General features: G+C 37.7%; 1 protein-coding gene across 1 annotated transcript in view; it reads left to right on the top strand.

Annotated features, from left to right (window-relative positions):
- HHATL (hedgehog acyltransferase like) overlaps positions 1-16,630 on the top strand; it is a 91,197-nt gene extending 74,567 nt beyond the window's left edge. The window contains exons 11-12 of the mRNA XM_053713755.1: positions 8,446-8,587; positions 16,158-16,630. Coding sequence (XP_053569730.1) covers positions 8,446-8,587; positions 16,158-16,279 — 264 coding nt within the window. The 3' untranslated portion in view covers positions 16,280-16,630. The remainder of the gene's footprint in view (positions 1-8,445; positions 8,588-16,157) is intronic.
- The last annotated feature ends 5,111 nt before the right edge of the window (positions 16,631-21,741 follow it).

Here is a 21,741-nt window from a genome sequence, read left to right as displayed (position 1 = left end):
TTGAAAATCTTCCCAGCCAGACAAATATTTTCTGCCAATACCGCTTTATTTTAGGACATTACCAAATTAAATTAATCATGGAGGGATCCAACCCCTGCATTTGTTTTGGTACCATTTATTATAGACCCTAGGGATATATAAGCTACATGTAAAAAATATAATTTATGCTTACCAGACAAATGAATTTCTTTCATGGGCCCCAAGTTATCAAGGTCTGTCGGACGTGATCCGACAGTGCGGATCAGGTCCGACAGACCTCGCTGAATATGGCGAGCAATACGCTCGTCGTATTCAGCATTGCACCAGTAGCTCACAAGAGCTGCTGGTGCAACGCCGCCCCCTGCAGACTCGCAGCCAATAGGCCGCCAGCAGGGGGGTGTCAATCAACCCGATAGTACTCGATCGGGTTGATTTCCGGCGATGTCTGTCCGCCTGCTCAGAGCAGGCGGACAGGTTATGGAGCAGCGGTTTTTGTGACCGCTGCTTCATAACTGCTGTTTCTGGTGAGCCTGGGAAGACATACAGAGCTTGATAAATATGCCCCATGGTGGTGAGAGTCCACAATACATTACTCCTGGGAATTATACTCATGACCACTAGGAGGAGGCAAAGATCCCAAAACTCCAAGAGCCCTTAAAAACCCCTCCACTTTACTGGAAACTAGTCTTTTATTTGTATTCCCAGGAGGAAGGTGAAGAAGGGAGGTGTTCCAGGTGTTTGTGAGAAGGGTTCTCAGACCAATTTGAGGCCCAGTTTCCCTTGAGAGAGCTACTGTTTGGACAGAGGGATGTCTTTGGAGTATGGGTAATGGCACAAAAACACCCTATGGGAGTTAGTCACAGACCTTCCACAGGTGTTGCAGGGACCAATCCCTAGCCTCCTCCTGTTGGTTCAAGGTTATGTTCCATATATTTAGATCCTCTGTTGTCACACGTACAGCACTGTATTGGCTCTCTACTGGAAGCAGTTCTTCTCTGCTTATGGTAAGTCCAGTCGTATGGGTGCCTATCAGGTAAGTGTGGGCATTGTTGTTGGCCTCTGTTTAGCTTATAGGCTATTATTAGGTACTCACTTATGGGTATATCATAACCTGGGGACCATTATGTCAGGTAATTTAGGCTTGGGTATATAAGTACCTTATTTCACCCTATGTAGGCCTTGAGGTGCGTTAAGAATTTATCTATGTTTAGCTTGTGCTGGCTTTTCTTTCGCTCTTATTTCTTGTTATCGTCTTATTCCTGGCGTCAATTTTTTTTGCGTGTCGGTTTTTTGTTTGCACTCTTTCTTTTTTAGCTTGCGTTGGCTTATGCACTGGTCGGCATTAGTTTTGTGCCTTTACTTTATTCTTATATGCTTGTCGCGACAATTGATATTTACGTGTTGTTGTTTTCTTAGCTTGCTTAGTTTTTCAGCTCGCTTCATCTCATGTGCAAATCTGTTAGAGCTCATCTGATGCTAAATGAATATTTAATGCTCCTGAAGCTTGATTAAGCCTCTGGTGAGGGAGAAATATTTTCATTACTTCTAGGAGCTGCTTTTTGGGTCCAAGGTTTCTATACTTATCTTATACTAGTACCTCAGAAGCTAGATCCTCTAAACACTTTCCAACTAATAAATAAAAAGAGAGAAGCGCTCAACCTGGAAACGAACAACAGCATTATAGCTTGTTCTATGACTAATTACCACCCTAGAAGCAGCCTCTTTTTGCTCAATATGTGCCTTTCACAGAGAAGAACTTTCCTGAAGCATATCAGTCTGATCCTAACTTAACAGTACAGTCCAGCCCCGAAATACCAGGCAATCCCTCTCTGAACGAGAAAAACGGCAAAACCCCAGACGTACGTTTCGGCCTATTGTGGGCCTCGTCAGTGAGGTGAAGCCATATCCCTCTAGGCACACTGAGCAACGGGTCCATGTCTGGATTCCCGCATCACACTTAGGGAGACTTCCGTAAGAGTCATAATTTGAATAAATAAAAAGAGAGACGCTAAACCTGGGAATGAACAGCATAATAGCTTGTTCTATGGCTAATTACCACCCTAGAAGCAGCCTCTTTTTCCTCAATATGTGCCTTTCACAGAGAAGAACTTTCCTGTAGCATATCAATCTGATCCTGACTTAACAGTACTGTCCTGCCCCGAAATACCAGGCAATCCCTCTCTGAACGAGAGAAACGGCAAAACCACTAGACGTACGTTTCGGCCTATTGGGGGCCTCATCAGTGAGGTGCAGCCATATCCCTCTAGACACACTGAGCAACGGGTCTTTCCTACTAATATTAAGTGCATTTTTTGCAAGCTAGTTGGTATAATCCCCCCTGCTCAGCTATGCAAATAATGTATGAATCTTATGCATTCTTATCAGTCTAATGTTGCTCTTGCATCTAAGGGTATCTGTCCTCCTTCTGTTTGTTCTTCACAGAGGAATTATTCAGATTTTGCTCCAGGATCTAAAGATTTTATACACTCTACTATATCTGAGATGTTGGGGCCATGCCCAGTCCAATTAAGCGTAAGAGGGTGGTTACTGATAATCCTTTTACTATCTTATCTGATTTTAATAAGTCTAAGTATGTTAAGCTGAATGTTCCAAGTTCTGGTTCTTCTTTTTTATCCTCTGAGGGTGAAGTGTTTTCAAGAGTCAGTTTCTCTCATGAAACTGAATCTTCCTCTTTTTTGTTTAAACTTAGACACCTTTGTTCTCTTTTAAGACAAGTGTTTTAGGAGGGCCTTGTGGTTGAAATTATGGTCTGCTGAAATGGTTTCTAAATCTTGACGTCAGTTTTTTATTTTTAAAGGGAAGGTGTTGTTTGGGTCTGGTCTGGATGACATTATTGCTACGGTGACTGGGCAGGATCAGAAGTCTAAGGGTAAATCTAGGGCTTCTAACGGTTTTCTTTCCTTTCATCAATCTAAGAATCAGAAGTCATTCTCTTCATACCAGAAGCAGAGTTCTTGCTGTTTTTCCTGGAAGCCAAACCCTAATTGGAACAGGTCTAAACAGTCGAATAAGCCTGTTTCCACTACCAAGCCTGCATGAAGATGTGTTTCTTGATCCAGATCTTCTGATAGGGGTAGATTACGCATTTTTTAGGAGGTTTGGTTTCATTTGTTAAAGATCCATAGGTGCTGAATATTATTTCCCAAGGATACAGAATATGTTTCAGATCAAGGCCTTCCAGGGTAAGGTTTCTTCTGTCTCATGTTCCAAATAATCCTGTAAAGGCAAAAGCCTTTTTTCAGTCAATTTCAGATCTGGAATCTATGGGTGTATTACTTCTAGTTCCAAAATTGGAACAGGGTCAGGGTTTATATACCATCCTCTTTATTTTTCGCAAGATAGAAGGAACTTACAGACCTGTTCTGGATTTGAAAACTTTAAACAAGTTTCTCAGGGTTTTTTCTTTCAAGATGGAAATTATTCAAACTATTCTTCCTCTTGTTCAATGAGGACAGTCCATGTCCTCTATTGATCTGAAGGATGCTTATCTTCATATACCTATTCACAGGGATCATGATCAGTTTCTAAGATTTGCATTCCTGGACAAGCATTTTAATTTTTTTGCTCTTCCGTTTGGTTTGGCTACCGCTCCCAGAATCTTTACAAAAGTGCTGGGGTCTCTTTTATTGGTGATAAGAGCTCAGGTTGTTTTGGTGGTTCCTTACTTGGACGATATCTTGGTAAAGGCTCCATTTTTACATTTAATAATATGGTATGAGATACAACAGACATTTGCTGTTTCTTCAAGAGCATGGTTAAAAATAAATCTTTCCAAAAACCTTCTCTGTCTCCCTAGCATAGTATTACTTATCTGGGTGTAATAATTGACTCCATGATGTTTTCTTTGACAGAACAGATAAGAATGAAGTTACCTTTAGCTTGTGCAATACTTTAGTCAGTTCCTTCTCCTTCTGTAGCTCTTTGTATGGAATTTTTAGGTCTGATGATAGCAGCTTCAGATGCTATTCCTTTTGCTCGGTTTCACATGAGGCCTCTTCAACTTTGTATGCTTCGTCAGTAGTTCAGCGATTATACTTAGCTCAAAAAGATTATTTTACATGCCAAAACAAGTCAATCCCTTTCTTGGTGGATTATTCATCAGTCCATTGTTCTGAGGGCATTCTTTGTCTGTCCAAATTGGACCGTGATCTCGACAGATGCAAGTCTTTCAGGTTGAAGTGCAGTCTGGGGGTCCCAGAGAGCACAGGTAGTTTGGTTACTTCGGGGGGTGAAGTTGCCCATAAATATTCTGAAACTCTGTGCAGTTTTCAGGGCCCTTCAGTTCTGGCCTCCCTGAAAAAAGAGCCTTATCTGCATTTCCAGTCAAACAATGTCACAGCAGTGGCTTACATCAATCATCAAGGGGGAACTCTGGCGATGAGGGAGGTTTCATACAGGGGAATGGTCTTTTTATGTGGAAGTCTTCGGTCAAATTGTAGACCTGTGGGTTCATCAGGAAGTATATCTGATGGCTTATCATTTGAACAACAAGCTCCTCAGATACTTTGCAAGGTCCAGAGATACTGGAGTTTGTACTGTATATGCTCTAGTAGCTCCTTAGTTGTTTTGTATGGCCTACATTTCATTCTGTTACCAAGGGTAATAGCCAGGATCAAGATGGAAGTATAATCAGTAATCCTGATTACTCCAGCTTGGCCTCGCAGGAGTTGGTTTGCAGATCTGGTGCAGATGTCCAGTTTCTCTGCATCATGACCTTCTGTCCATTTTTTTCACCAAGATCTAAAATCTCTAAATTTGATGGCTTGGAAATAGAATGCTTCGTTTTAAGACTGAGAGATTTTTATTATTCTGTCATTGAAACTTTGGTTAAGGCCTGTAAAACCTGTGACAAGGACAATTTATCACAAGTTTTGGAAGACTGTTCTTGGTGTGTTGAACATTTCAGTTGGCAATCTTTTATAATTCCTAGAATTCTTCCATTTCTTCCGGGTGGTTTGGATAAAGGGTTTATCCTTTATTCTTTAAAGGGCCAGATCTCTTTCATACTTGATTTACAAGAAGATTGTTACATTTCCAGATATTCAGAATTTTGTCCAGTACTTACTCAGGATTAATTAGTCTGTGATTAAACCAATTCCTCCTCAATGGAATCTTAATTTGGTTTAAAGAGTTTTGCAGGCTCCTCCTTTTTTTATTATTATTATTATTATTATTATTATTATTATTATTATTATTATTATCTATTATTTGTAGAGCACCAATAGATTCCGCATTATTTAGATATTCAGCTTTTGTCCTGGAAGGTCTTGTTTCTTTTGGCTATTTCTTCTGCTAGAAACATTTCTGAATTGTCTCTTTGTTGTGAGCCTCCTTATCTTGTTTTTCATCTAGATAAGGCAGTTTTGAGACAAAGTTTAATTTTTTTGCCTAAGGTGGTTTCTTCTGACAATTTCAAATGTGAAATTGTTGTTCCCTCTTTTATCCTAATCCAAAGAATTCTAAGGAGAGGCTTTGACATAATTTGAATGTGATCAGAGCTTTGAAGTTTTTGCTTCTACTGAAGGAGCTTTTGGTAGGAAAGTCATTCAGGCAGCTTTTTCTGGGCATTAAATTTTATTGAATATATATTTTTTCTGCATAAAAAAACAACTAATCAGCCAATTAATTTGGAATAGTATAGGTCTGGTCCCGCCCAGATTTCTCATGAACTCCACAGCTTGGGTATTAGTTTCCCAGATTTAATTGATCATTGACTCTCACCCCCTTTATGAAAGAAAATATAATTTATGTTTACCTAATAAATTATTTTTTTTCATGGTGGTGAGAGTCCACGAGACCCTGCCCATCATTTTCTAAATCTTGATTGTTTTTTTCTGGTGACGGTTCAAGTATCCACTTCTTTTTTTTCCATGGTCATTTTTGTCATGTTCTTATTTATTTTCCCACCTTCTTCTTTTTTTTCTGGTTTTACTATACATCAGACTAGTTTCCAGTAAAGTGAGAGGGGTTTTTAAGGGCTCTTGGAGTTTTGTGATCTTTGCCTCCTCCTAGTGGTCAGGAGTATAATTCTTAGAAGTAATTGATCATGGACTCTCACCGCCATGAAAGAAATTAATTTATCTGGTAAGCATAAATGATATATTTTACATGTAGTTTATATAATCCTTGGGTTTATAATAAATGGGACCTAAACTCACCTAATAAATGCAGGGAGTGCATGGGGTTGGATACCTCCATGATTCATCTAATTTTGAAATGTCCTAAAATAAAGCAGTATTGGCAGAAAATATTTTTGTGTCTGGGGAGGATTTATAATTGCAATATGCAACCTTCACATAATAATATTCTTTGGTTACAACCGTCTCTGTCCCTGAGAAAAACATGTTAGATTGTATGGCACAGAAGTTTTACTTGACCCTCCCCTTGTTCACACTTTTAAAAAACGTCTGATGGAACAGATGGTCATTGAACAATATGATACCAAATGTGATATAGACAAAAGAGTGCAAAAATGTATAGATAAATGGGAACCATGTATTATCTCATTACGAGAACCACAGCAACAAGTCATACTGCCTATTAATAAATTATATTTATATCTTGGAAGAGCAATTGAGGAGTGGCAGAACGTAGCCAACGTCAGATGAAGGTTGGAGGGATGTTGCCACTTATTGTGTTGGCAATCACCAATCCTATATGATAAGATTTTGCTTGTTCAGCAGGAAGATAGAACATTCACACATGCGCCTCGATTTAGAGTTTTGCGTCCAAATGGGTGCGTTAGCTACCCGTGTTTTTTTTCTAGCGCTGCTTCTAAACAATGCTGGTATTTAGAGTTCTCTGAAGGGCTGCGTTAGGCTCCAAAAAGGAAGCGTACAGGCATATTTACCGCCACATCAACTATCAATACCAGCGTTGCTTACGGTAGCGGCTAGCTTGAAAAACGTGCTCATGCACGATATCTAGAATTGAAGGCGCAATAGGCACACTGCAGCAGTTCACATATAAATATAAGTAGAAAAAAAGTCTGTGTAAAGCTTTGTACCGGAGCTAATCTTCACCAGGACCTAAGAAACAAATAACGGTGCTGTCCTTAGATGATTCCCCCCCCCCCCACCTCTATATGCAGGAAAAGGGTAGAAATATACCTTGATAGCCGATCGCTCTGGGCGCAAGGAGGACTCCGGGGCTGTGACTTACTCTGCCCGACTTGAAAGACTTGTCCTCCACCTGCCGTATGCTGCTGATCCGGCTTCTTCATCAAACACACGCTCCCAGCGTGTGTCGCTGCTATCCAGGAAAGAGGCTCCACTGACGTCCTCCGTCAGTATTTAATTTAGGGGGGTGTTAGGGTTAGGATTAGACTTAGCTTTAGGGGTTAACACATTTATTAGAGTAGCGGCAAGGTCCGGTCGGCAGATTAGGGGTTAATACTTGAAGTTAGGTGTCGGCGATGTTAGGGAGGGCAGATTAGGGGTTAATACTATTTATTATATGGTTTGCGAGGCGGGAGTGCAGCGGTTTAGGGGTTAATACATTTATTATAGTGGCGGCGAGGTCCGGTCGGCAGATTAGGAGTTAATAAGTGTAGTTAGGTAGCGGCGACATTGGGGGGGCAGATTAGGGGTTAATAAATATTATGTAGTAGGTGTCGGAGATGTTAGGGGCAGCAGATTAGGGGTACATAGGGATAATGTAGGTGGCGGCGGTGTGCGGTCGGCAGATTAGGGATTAAAATTTTTTATTAGAGTGGCGGCGATGTGGGGGGACCTCGGTTTAGGGGTACATAGGTAGTTTATGGGTGTTAGTGTACTTTAGAGCACAGTAGTAAAGAGCTTTATAAACCGGCGTTAGCCCAGAAAGCTCTTAACTACTGACTTTTTTCTGCGGCTGGAGTCTTGTCGGTAGAGGGTCTACTGCTCACTTCAGCCAAGACTCTTAATACCGGCGTTAGGAATATCCCATTGAAAAGATAGGATACGCAATTGACATAAGGGGATCTGCGGTATGGAAAAGTCGCGGCTTGGAAGTGAGCGTTAGACCCTTTCCTGGCTGACTCTAAATACCAGCGGGCGGTAAAAAGCAGCGTTAGGAGCCCTTAACGCTGCTTTTGACGGCTAATGCAGAACTCTAAATCTAGGCGATGGTAAATAGACTGTGTTTATTAAATAAAGAGACTTAAAACATACATTTACACCAATAATGTTTGGGGGACAAAGCAGGAGAATCCACATCTCTGGACATTGAGACTTTCTGTACCGGAAAAAGCCAAGTGAGAGCGAAGGGTTTACTTAATGGGGAGGTGAATGTGTTTGAAAATGTGGGAAAGGAACATCATGTGGTTTTCTCACTGAGTATTTCAATGGTGAATGTGTTTTGCATCTTTAGTTTGTGCATTTACTTTGTATGTTGCATTATTTTTTCTTTCTCAAATAAAGATAAGATTGGAAAAAAAATGTATCTTACTATTCTGTTTTGTAACAGGCGAAGATGTCTGAATCTATGTCCAGAAGAATAAGAGGGATTTTTGGAGCAGCCAATTTCTGGGCTATTATTCTGTATAATATATTGTCTCTTAACAGTCTGCCCTTTGCCATTGTGGTTACCAACAGGATGTTACTCAAAGGTAAACGCAAAAACTATTTCTCCATACTCATATCACAGGCCAAGTCAACTATTAATGAGTACAATTTAATAGTAGATATCCATTGCATTTATCCTGTGGAATGTTTATATAGAACACATACTCCATAACTGGATTTTTTTTTTATTTGGGCATCAGACCTTATTGCAGCATTCCAAGAGACCTACATCCAATATAAAGCCAGATAACAAGTGGAGCGTTATTTAATGCTCCCGCTTGACCGTTAACTGCGCTAAAAGTAAACTTTTTGCACGCATCAGGTTGCGCTCGTATTATGAGTTGAAAGTAAACCATTTTCGCTCGTGCTCTAACTTGATGATTGCAAAAAGCAAAACTTACAATCTCTCTTGCACGTTTGCGTATTCCCCCATAGAAGTCAATAGAGAAAAAAAGTGGAAGAAAAATCCAACATCCTACATGCGCGCAAACCCGATCACATATTCTCATATGCGCTAACTCAACATGAAAATATGAATATTTCACATTCCAATGTTCTTGATATAGAAGAATATGTTCTATTTATTCATAAATACATATTTCTACATATATCTGATGGTATTTTGGTACTATATATATATGACTATATATAGGTATAGATATATACAAATATATATAGAAATATCTATTTAAAATACATATAACAAATTCTGCTTTGTGCAGAACATTGGAATGTGAAATGTGCAGTAAATACACAGTTAAACATTTTGTTTAGTATGAATATTGCACAAATATGTTTTTTCATGTTTTCATTTACTTGAATGCAAAGGACTCCAATGCACATATATACCTGCCAACCAATGAGAATCAGCAGGCAGTACCTACCAACCAATAAGAATTAGTCGGCAGTACCTATCAGCCAATGTGCATTAGTAGAAAGCTCCTTTCAGCCAATATATATCTGTATATGTATGCATATGTATTTATTTGTTTATATGTGTGTATGTCTGTAAATACATACATATAAATATATACAGTATGTACACACAAATAAACTAATATATAAATAAAAATACATATTTAGAGGTGTATATGTAGGTATCTCTATGTTAAAGCCCTTTGCCTGTCTTTTTTTCTCTAACACCTGAGACCTATTATATTTTAGACCTTATAACTTTTTTGTGCAATATTTTTTTTAAAATATTATTTATTAGATGGTATTATTATGAGTGTAACTGTACTTTGTTATGTATTTTTTATGTGTTTATGTCACACTTTTTTGTTTTGCAAAACAATTAACCAGAGCTGTGAGGTTGCACTAACCCGACGCACGTTAACTTCAATTGTGCTTATGCGATCACGTTTACTTTCAACTTGTAATACGAGCTAAAAACCCAACAAGCGCAAACACCCATGATAAACCCCTTTTTGCTTGTGTGTAACTGTTAACTCACCATTCTTAATCTAGACCTTAATAGGAAGCATCTTTTAGCCAAGTACCTGCCAACCAATGAGAATCAGCAGGCAGTACCTACCAACCAATGAGAATTAGTCGGCAGTACCTATCAGCCAATGAGCATTAGTAGAAAGCTCCTTTCAGCCAATGAGCATTAGTAGGATGTATACAACTGATACAAATTTATTTGTTTGCATTTAATTAGCTCTTACTTTGCATTTTTCACAAAAAAAAAAAAAAGAAATAGATCATGTTCAGATGATGCTGATTCATTTGGATATTTTTAGAACAGTAGCCTTTAATATTGTTAACTTACAGACATTTCATTCCTCCCACATAACCTCTAAAAATTGTAAGTTACAAGCATGAGAGTAATGGAGACAATAAACGGTGGCTTTTATGTTTTTATATAAAACACACTACCGTGTAGTGACCTGTAGATGGCAGCAGAACTCAAACTTACAGAAGAAACTCCTTTGCTGTTTGATTTCAGTAAGCAGTTCATCCTAATGTTATTGTAGTAGAAGTCCTGCCAATCAAACAAAGGGAATCTATATAAATATCTATTGATGCTTACAAATTTGTTTTGTTTTTGCAATAATTAATGTAACTGGAATACTGTGCTGATTGTAAGGAAAAATATTATTTCACATTAAAGGGACTTAAAAGGTTGATAGTATGCCAATTGGTAGAAACCCATCACACTTTTGTTAGATTTGGCTAATTGTATAGCTCCTGCACTGAGGAAAGGCTGCTGTAACCTTTTAAATTCCGTGCCAATAACAGCATCACATGCACATGTACACACACATATTTATACACATATATACATATATATTTATACAAATATATACATATATATTTATACATATATACACATATATACATATATATTTATACATATATACACATATATACATATATATTTATAAACATATATACATATATATTTATACATATATATTTATACACATATATACATATATATTTATACATATATACACATATATACATATATATTTATACATATATACACATATATACATATATATTTATACACATATAAACATATATATTTATACATATAAATATTTAAAAACTAAAAAGCATTTTCATCAATGTGAAGAACATAAAAATGTAAAGTATTAATGACTACTTTTAGCGCACATGCAGATTTTTAGTTATTATTAGGAGTTATATTAGGGTGTGTTATGTACTTATTTATATTGATAAAATATTGCAAAATATTATTATAAAAAATAATTATTATAGAGGTTATTAACAATTATAATAAATCATTCTATTTAAGTATATTTTGTAAGAATTATTAATAATTCAAAATAATAATAGAATATTGTTTTTTTTTAATAAAACTTTTATTACTTTATATGAGAACATTACATGATATAATACAAAATTTTCAAAATCTTAGGCCTAGATTTGGAGTTTGGCGGTAGCCGTGAAAACCAGCGTTAGAGGCTCCTAACGCTGGTTTTAGGCTACCTCCGGTATTTGGAGTCACTCAAAATAGGGTCTAATGCTCACTTTTCAGCCGCGACTTTTCCATACCGCAGATCCCCTTACGTAAATTGCGTATCCTATCTTTTCAATGGGATTTTTCTAACTCCGGTATTTAGAGTCGTGTCTGAAGTGAGCGTTAGAAATCTAACGACAAAACTCCAGCCGCAGAAAAAAGTCAGTAGTTAAGAGCTTTCTGGGCTAACGCCGGTTCATAAAGCTCTTAACTACTGTACTCTAAAGTACACTAACACCCATAAACTACCTATGTACCCCTAAACCGAGGTCCCCCCACATCGCCGCAACTCGATTAAATTTTTTTAACCCCTAATCTGCCGACCGCCACCTACGTTATCCTTATGTACCCCTAATCTGCTGCCCCTAACACCGCCGACCCCTATATTATATTTATTAACCCCTAATCTGCCCCCCACAACATCGCCGCCAGCTACCTACACTTATTAACCCCTAATCTGCCGTCCGCACGCCGCCGCCAGCTACATTATCCCTATGTACCCCTAATCTGCTGCCCTAACATCGCCGACCCCTATATTATATTTATTAACCCCTAACCTGCCCCCCACAACGTCGCCGCCACCTACCTACAATAATTAACCCCTAATCTGCCGACCGCAAAGAGCCGCCAGCTACATTATAGCTATGTACCCCTAATCTGCTGCCCCTAACACCGCCGACCCCTATATTATATTTATTAACCCCTAACCTGCCTCCCTAACATCGCCGACACCTAACTTCAATTATTAACCAATAATCTGCCGACCGAATCTCGCCGCTATTCTAATAAATGTATTAACCCCTAAAGCTAAGTCTAACCCTAACACTAACACCCCCCTAAATTAAATATAATTTTAATCTAACGAAATTAATTAACTCTTATTAAATAAATTATTCCTATTTAAAGCTAAATACTTACCTGTAAAATAAATCCTAATATAGCTACAACATAAATTATAATTATATTATAGCTATTTTAGGATTAATATTTATTTTACAGGTAACTTTGTATTTATTTTAACCAGGTACAATAGCTATTAAATAGTTAAGAACTATTTAATAGCTAAAATAGTTAAAATAATTACAAATTTACCTGTAAAATAAATCCTAACCTAAGTTACAATTAAACCTAACACTACACTATCAATAAATTAATTAAATAAAATACCTACAATTACCTACAATTAAACCTAACACTACACTATCAATAAATAAATTAAATACAATACCTACAAATAACTACAATGAAATAAACTAACTAAAGTACAAAAAATAAAAAAGAACTAAGTTACAAAAAATAAAAAAATATTTACAAACATAAGGAAAATCTTACAACAATTTTAAACTAATTACACCTACTCTAAGCCCCCTAATAAAATAACAAAGCCCCCCAAAATAAAAAATGCCCTACCCTATTCTAAATTACTAAAGTTCAAAGCTCTTTTACCTTACCAGCCCTGAACAGGGCCCTTTGCGGGGCATGCCCCAAGAAGTTCAGCTCTTTTGCCTGTAAAAAAAAACATACAATACCCCCCCCAACATTACAACCCACCACCCACATACCCCTAATCTAACCCAAACCCCCCTTAAATAAACCTAACACTAAGCCCCTGAAGATCATCCTACCTTGTCTTCACCTCACCGGGTATCACACCGATCCGTCCTGGCTCCGATATCTTCATCCAACCCAAGCGGGGGCTAGACATCCACTGAAGAAGTCCAGAAGAGGGTCCAAAGTCTTCATCCTATCCGGGAAGAAGAGTAGATCCGGACCGGCAACCATCATCTTCCAAGCGGCATCTTCTATCTTCATCCGATGAGGACCGGCTCCATCCTGAAGACCTCCACCGCGGACCCATCTTCATCCGGCGACGTCCAACTGAAGAATGACGGTTCCTTTAAGGGACGTCATCCAAGATGGCGTCCCTCGAATTCCGATTGGCTGATAGGATTCTATCAGCCAATCGGAATTAAGGTAGGAATATTCTGATTGGCTGATGGAATCAGCCAATCAGAATCAAGATCAATCCGATTGGCTGATCCAATCAGCCAATCAGATTGAGCTCGCATTCTATTGGCTGATCGGAACAGCCAATAGAATGCAAGCTCAATCTGAGGCTGGCCGCGTCCGTAAGCAACTCTGGTATCGAGAGTTGAAGCTGCGTTAAATATGCTCTACACTCCTTTTTTGGAGCCTAACGCAGCCTTTATGTGGACTCTCAATACCAGAGTTATTTTTATGGTGCGGCCAGAAAAAAGCCGGCGTTAGCTACGCGGCTCCTTACCGACAAAACTCTAAATCTAGCCGTTAGAGTTCTCACAAAAAAAAACAAATTGCTTTAACAATTAGTCCATAATATGTTCAACATGTTACATAGTAAATCTTTCACAGCTTAACGTAAAGGCAACTAAAGGAAATAAAGAAAATAGAGAAATTAAAGAAATTGTCTCTCTCTGTCCCCTAACCCCCCCCCCCCCCCCCCCCCCCCCCGTTGCACACCCTGGCACCCAGGTATAGAGAACAGATGATGTTTCAGATGTTGTGCGGAGAGGACCGACAATAACAGAAAAGCATAGAGAGAGGGGCATTAACCATTTTTTTAATATTTAATATGAAATATATACATAATGCACTTTAATATAACTCCTGTTGGGTTGAACGCACATGCATGTGTGTTAAAATATGACAGGAGTAAAAAAATCTTCATATGCGCTAAATTTGAAGACATCTATAATTATTTTAAATTCCAGTGTTCTCTACATAGAAGATAATGATCTTTTTATTTTATATATATATTTTTATATATATATATATATATGATTATTCTTTGTAAAATATATATTGATATCTATATATCTGTATGAATATATATAGGTATATATATATATATATATATATATATATATATATATATATACAGATATATATAGGAATATATATTTAAAAATACTAAGAACATTTTCTACTACGTGAAGAACATTGGAATGTAAAATATTTACAGTAAAAACAGTAAAACACATTATAAAATATTAAAATGATTAAAAATGATTTTTTTCATGTTTTTAAATGTATTTGAGTGGAAAGGGCTTCAAAGTATATATATACTGATACCGCTGCTCTGTTAGGAGTCCGGTTTGCATGCCGTTTGAGAGTAATGCCTGCTGCATTACAATAATTATAAATTGTCTTGAAGAAGGCCCACAAATGGGTCGAAACGTCGACATTAAAAATGAATGTGAAACTAATTTTGAAATAAAATTTCACTGTTCTTTACTTCAATATAAGTCCTGTGAGTGTTCTTCCACATTTAGACATTTCTATACATTTATATAAGGACAGCACCCGGACCGTGAGTACACCAGTGTGGAAGGAGTGCTGGGCTACCGGCTATGTACTATCTCTCTCTCTCTCTCTCTCTCTCTCTCTATATATATATATATATATATATATATATATATATATATATATGTGTGTGTGTATACATGTGATTAGATGTATGTGTTTATATGTGTATATATATATATATATATTCTTTAGAATCACAGAGCACATAGCAAACAATAGATTACGATTTCTGTAATATCAATTACTACCCTGAGGGGCACTTCATTGGAAAGAGGATGACGGCTCTTTTATTTATACAGTATATACAATTTACTTCCCTATTCCAAAACCATGTCACATGCCTCTCTGTGATTTATGGTTGGCTAATAAAGCCCTTCTGTCATAGCTCACTTGTGCCTTGCTGATGCAGCTGGTTCTGCTCACACCTAAGCATTTGTCCCTGTTTGAGACTGGGGAAGCACTTAGTCAACTGTTTTATTACTTTATGCCACTGAACAACTATCTATTGAACTCTAAATAAAGGGATATGAGACCCAAACATTTTCCTTTATGACTCAGACAGAGCACACACATTGTAAAAAAAAGTTTCAAATGTACTTCTATTATCAAATTTGCTTTGTTCCCACGGTGCTAAGGAGATACTCAGGTAGCTGCGCGGAGCACTACATGGCAGGAAAAAATGCTAGTGCTCTTGCAAATGGAAAAGATGCTGCCATACAGTGCTCTAGACACTCGCTCCATGAGTTTATGTGTCTGCCTTTCAACATAGACACGGGCTTATAATGTAAGTTATGTGATTTTCAAAGCACATTTGTTCAATTTACCATTACTGTTATATTGTTAGCTGACTCTTAATAAAAATAGTAGACATTGCTGGCTCCATTGAGCTGTATCCATCAAGCTGTCAAGCTTTGGAGTCATTGTGATACAGGCTCAATCATTTAATCTTCCAACCTGTTAGTTAGAGGTTGCATGGTAAAATCAAGCTGGATTGATTTGCCTTGGATGATTGACAAGCCCTGCTTTTGTGCGATTCGTTGCACTAAAGCGGGGGGCGGAGCCACACAAGTGTCTGTACAGTGATAACTGCAGACAGCAAATAGTGCCTTGCAAGCCTCACACAAGGGCAGACTGATTCCCTAGCTGGGAACCTTGTTCATCTTCTTGTTAATAAATGGGGCTCTTCATAAACCGTATAGGTCAGACACAGAGCATTTGTGATCTGTATTGGGGTTGATGTACAATCAGTGCTCTTACATTTTCTTCCGTTTTCATTCTAGGTTTCCCTATCAGCACTTTTTCAATTTGGTTTGTAACCTACTGTGGAGTACAATTGATCAAAGAGAGAGAAAGACTGTTTGCCATAGAGGAGGAGAAGGCTGAAAAGAAAAAGGTGGCCTAGCCAAGATGTCTTCTAAAATAACCAAAGAAAACACCTTCAATCAATACTCTGTACTGAATTCTGGAGCGTTGTTAGAAATTAAACCAATGTAAAATAATAAAAAAAAAAATCTATGCAAAAGAATTTAGATTTGATAAATATTTTCTATAATGACTTTGTAGGACTGATTGAAATAGATGGCTGTCAAACCCAATAGCATTAGCATCACATTATTACTGTATTACTGATGGGAACAAACACTACCATACAGAGTAATTATAATTTACTTAAAGGGATATGCAACTCAAAACATTTTTACACTGCATTTAAAAATCGATCCAAGTAATAAAAATTGCCAAATATTTACTATTATTATTTCTGCCTGGTTTTTGTACAATGTATATTGTAATAATGATCCTTTTCCAAACCTATTATATGAGTCCTGTCACTGTGGGCTACCTAGGTAGGGACATGGTATGCGTATATGTCGATGCGCATGCGCAATTCTCACACACAGATCTACGGTAGCCAGAGAGGATCAAAACTGTGGTATCAGTTCAAGCAAATTGAAGCGGAGCTGCAGCAGAATAGGTAAGAATCACACACATACAAAACATCACCCCTAGAGTAATGAGCAAATAAATAAATAATTATTGTATAAATGAATGTAAGGCAAATGCTTTATGTCCCCTAACGAGCTAACTGCAATAAAAAGCAGGGTAAGTAACACATATAATTAGAGTGACAGCCAGCCAAAATCGGCATAAACTGGGAAGTGCTGCCAAAATTACACTCTGCACCTGCGTTAATCCAGCACTAGCTTCTACATAGTAACATAGTAGATGAGGTTGAAAAAAAGAACAGAAGTCCATCGAGTTCAACCTATATAAATCTCAATATACTTACAAAAAAGCACAATTTGAGCTTAAATTAATTCCATTAAAAAAGGTGACCCTTTTAACACAAGCAGTCATATTCCTGATTTCTGTTTCTAGCCAGAAATGTATCTAAACCATTTTTAAATGTATCTAAAGTATTCACATTTACTACCTCCTTAGATAATGAATTCCACAATTTTATTGCTCTTACAGTGAAAAAAATGTTTACGTTTCTGGAGATTAAATCTTCTTTCCACTAGAATTAAATTGTGACCTCTTGTCACAAACAATTTTCTAAGAATACCCAGAGCTTCTGCCATCTCTGTATATGGGCCTTGAATTTATTTATATAAAGTAATCATGTCACCTCTAAAGTGCCTTTTTATAGAGAAAACAGACCCGGTTTAGCTAACCTCTCCTCATAGCTTAAATTCTCCATTACCCTTATTAGTTTTGTGGCCCTTCTCTGCAATGTCTTTTTTTGAGATCGGTCCCCAGAACTGCACTCCATATTCCTGGTGAGGTCTTACCAGGGGTTTATTTAGGGACAGAATTATGCTTTCCTCCCTTGCATCAATGCCTCTTTTTATACATGCTAGTATCTTATTAGCCGTACAAGCCTCTGCCCCGCACCCATCTTTAGCTTGCTATCTATAACTACTCCCAAATCCCTTTCCTCCTCTGTTTTGCTGAGTCTAGTCCCATTTATATAATAGGTTGCCTGCTTATTTTTACTTCCAAAATGTAGAATCTTGCATTTTTTAGTATGAAATCTCATTTTCCATTTACCAGCCCATTCTTCAAATTTTTGTAGATCCCCTTGTAAAGCAAGTTCATCCTGCGCTGCCCTTATGCCCTTACACAACTTTGTATCTTCTGCAAAAATAGAGATGTTGCTATTTAATCCTTGCTCCAAGTCACTAATAAAAATATTAAAAAGAACAGGGCCCAGTACAAATCCCTGGGGTACTCCACTGATTACCTTTGTCCAATCTGAGTATGATCCATTTACTACTACTCATTGATTCCTGTCTTTTATCCAGCTATTTCCATTAACTAACATTTTCTGCTATTCCCAGTCCCATAATTTTGTACATTAATCTCTCATGTGGCACTTTATCAAATGCCTTTGAAAAATCCAAGTATATCACATAAACTGATTCCCCTTTATCTATATTTTGACTTACTTCCTCGTAGAATCTAATTAGATTAGTTTGACGTCCTATTAAACATAAAACCATGCTGATTTGAACTCATAGGGGCCGAATTATCAAGCTCCGAATGGAGCTTGATGCCCCTGTTTCCGTGCAAGCCTTCAGGCTCACCAGAAACAGTAGTTATGAAGCAACGGTCTAAAGACTTCTGCTCCATAACTTGTCCGCCTGCTCTGAGGCTGCGGACATCAATCCGCCGGCTCCTATACGATTGGGCTCATTGACACCCCCTGCTAGCGGCCTGCACAAGAACTGCTTGTGCAATGATAAATGCCGACAGCGTATGCTGTCAGCATTTATTGATGTGCGGCGGACATAATACGCTACATCGTATCATGTCCACTCGCACTTTCATAAATCGGCCCCATAATCTTGTTTACACTAATATACTCAGCAACATAATCCCTTATAATCCCCTCAGGTATCTTCCCCACTATTGATGTCAGACTAACTGGTCTATAGCTTCCTGGATCAGCTCTGCTTCCCTTTTTTAAAAAGTGGCACTAAATCAGCTTTATGCCAGCCCTGAGGTACTATGCCTGAGGATAATGAGTCTTAAAAATTAAGAGTAGAGGTTTGGCTTTAACAGTGCTAAATTCTCGTAAAAACCCTTGGGTGTATTCCATCTGGGTCTGGAATTTTATTTACCTTAATATTATCCAGTTTTTTCTTGATATCCTCTATAGATAACCTAGTAGTTAATGGTTTGGGCTGGCCTGATCTAGTTTGCTACAAAGTATCTCCCATTGGTTGCTCTCTTGTGTATACTGTAGAAAAGAACTGGTTTAGTACCTCAGCCTTCTACCTGTCACTGTTACTCATGCTAACCTTCACACATTTTAATGTACCTATATTATCCTTCTTAGATTGTTTTCCATTTATATACTTAAAAAACCTTTTTAGGATTTGACTTAGAATCCATTGCAATTAATCTTTCATTTTAAATTTTGGCTAATTTGATTGCTTTTTTTTTGTTGCATGCTTTGTTACATTCCTTATATATTTGGTATGTTGAGTCTGTACTATTTTCTTTGAACAATTTAAATGCCCTATGCTTTTTCCTAATTTCCCTAACACATTTTTATTTAGCCACATTGGCTTGGATTGTTTTTTTTTTACTTTTATAACCATGTAGTATATGTTGATATGTATATTTATTTAACAAAGTTTTAAATATTATCCATTTATCTTCTGTATTTTTACTAGAGAATAATTTGTCCCAATTTATGTTATTTAATGATTTCCTTAAATTATTGAATTTTTCTTTCTTAAAATTAAAAGTCTTGTTTGAACCCTTATAACACTGCTTATGGAAAGTGATTGCTTATTGGTGGCTACATTTAAGCCACCAATAAGCAAGCATAACCCAGGTTCTCAACCAAAAATGGGCCGGCTCCTAAGCTTTACATTCCTGCTTTTTAAATAAAGATAACAAAAGAACAAAGAAAAATTGACAATAGGAGTAAATTAGAAAGTTGCTTAAAATTGCATGCTCTATCTGAATTATGAAAGAAAAAAGTTTATTATTGCTTTAAGGTTAAAAGGATAGTATAGTCAAAATTAAACTTTCATGATTCAGATAGAGCATGTAATTTTAAGCAACTTTCTAATTTACTCCTATTATACATTAATCTTTGCTCTATTGGTATCTTTATTTTAAAAAGCAAGAATGTAAGCTTAGGAAACGACCCATTTTTGGTTCAGCACCTGGGTAGGGCTTGCTGATTGGTGTCTAAATGTAGCCATCCAATCAGCAAGTGCTACCCAAGTGCTGAGTCAAAAATGGGCCGGCTCCTAAACTTACTTTCCAGCTTTTTTAAATAGATACCAAGAGAACGAAGAATAATTGATACTAGTAGTAAATTAGAAAGTTGCATGCTCTATCTGAATCATGAAAGTTTATTTTTGACTAGACTATCCCTTTAAAGTGAATGTCAAGTTTGATGAATCTTTGCCCGGTTTTAAAAAACCCTATTAAAAACAGGGGCACTTTCATTCATCAAACTTTCACTCGTTTTGTTAAAATACTTACCTTTTAATATCTTGAAAGCCGCTTCAGAGATTCCTCCTCCTGCCACTCGTCACTTCATACATCAGCAATGATGAATACGGCATCCTCCAATCACATCTCCCCCCCCCCCCCCCCACACAGGAATCATTGCCTGAGGCAACGCCGTGATTGTAGGAAGCCGGTTTTGTCATTTTTTACATATGAAGAGGCTTGCGACGGGCAAGGGAAGTGCTGGAGCGGCTTTCAAGATTAAAAGGTAAGTATTTTAACAAAACGAGTGAAATGTAAAGTTTGATGAATGAAAGTGCCCCTGTTTTTAATAGTGTTTTTAAAAACTGGGCACTGATTCATCAAATTTGACATTCACTTTAAGCAGCTGATATTAGAGTATATTAGGAACTGTGCTGATTATCAGGAAAGTGCAAGTAGAGTAACAGCATTGGTATGGGCACTATTCAGCCTTCTTTATACTCTTTACTGCAAAAATATTCCTTTAAGGGAAAAAAAAGGGCAGAAAAAAGTTTATCGACTTTTAAAAAAGCCCATTCCAAACAGTTCCAAGGCTTTGTACACTAATGCTCCTGGTTATTTTTGTTTTGGAGCAAGTGGTGTCCGGTGTTGGCTATTATCTTGTGAGTGGGCGGGCTGGCTTGGTTAAAAATTTGACCTTGCTGGAGCTGTTTCACATTTTGTTGGTGGTAGTGGAGCTCTGATCATCGCTGTTGTTGGACTGGGCATTGGTATTCTGGAGAGATAATCAGAGTATTGTCTATAAAATTAACTGGCTTTGGTTTCACCTCCGGTGGCTAGGTTGCTTGTTTTCTAGTTTTGAAGTGGTGTGAGGGTACTTACAATGGCCGTACAGGGAGGTCTTGAAAAACGCAGACAGTATTTTCCATCTCAGTGTCCCACATGGAGGAACACTGAGACTCCACAGCTGCAGCTCTCTAGGCACACACAGCCACACACTACCTAGATTTAAAGGGACTCAGGTACAGGAGCAACTTTTAAAAGCTCACTCAGCCCATCACTATGAGTTATTGGCTTATCTACCTTGTTCCTTGCTCTTGAGACCAAGCATACTTACCTGATACCTGCATATGCTCACCTTGCTCCAGACACCATGCACACTTACCTTGTACCTGTGTATGCACACCATGTTCCAGAGACCAATCATAAATATCTTGCACCTGCATTTGGGAATGCTCAATTGGTTCCTGAAAGCCAAGCAGACTAACCTGATACCTGTGTATTTTCACCTTGTTCCTAAAGCTGTACCTATCTGGTATCCTGTGACAGTCTCATCAACAGTACCTGCTGGGTAGCCTGTGCCAGTTAAGAAACCTGTGTCTACTATACCAGTGACAGCCTTCTTCAAAC

Source organism: Bombina bombina, chromosome 5 (genome assembly GCF_027579735.1).
Source record: "Bombina bombina isolate aBomBom1 chromosome 5, aBomBom1.pri, whole genome shotgun sequence".
In the NCBI taxonomy this organism is placed as follows: Eukaryota; Metazoa; Chordata; class Amphibia; order Anura; family Bombinatoridae; genus Bombina; species Bombina bombina.
The sequence above is the reverse complement of the archived record's forward strand: the minus strand, read 5'-3'. Positions and strand labels throughout refer to the sequence as shown.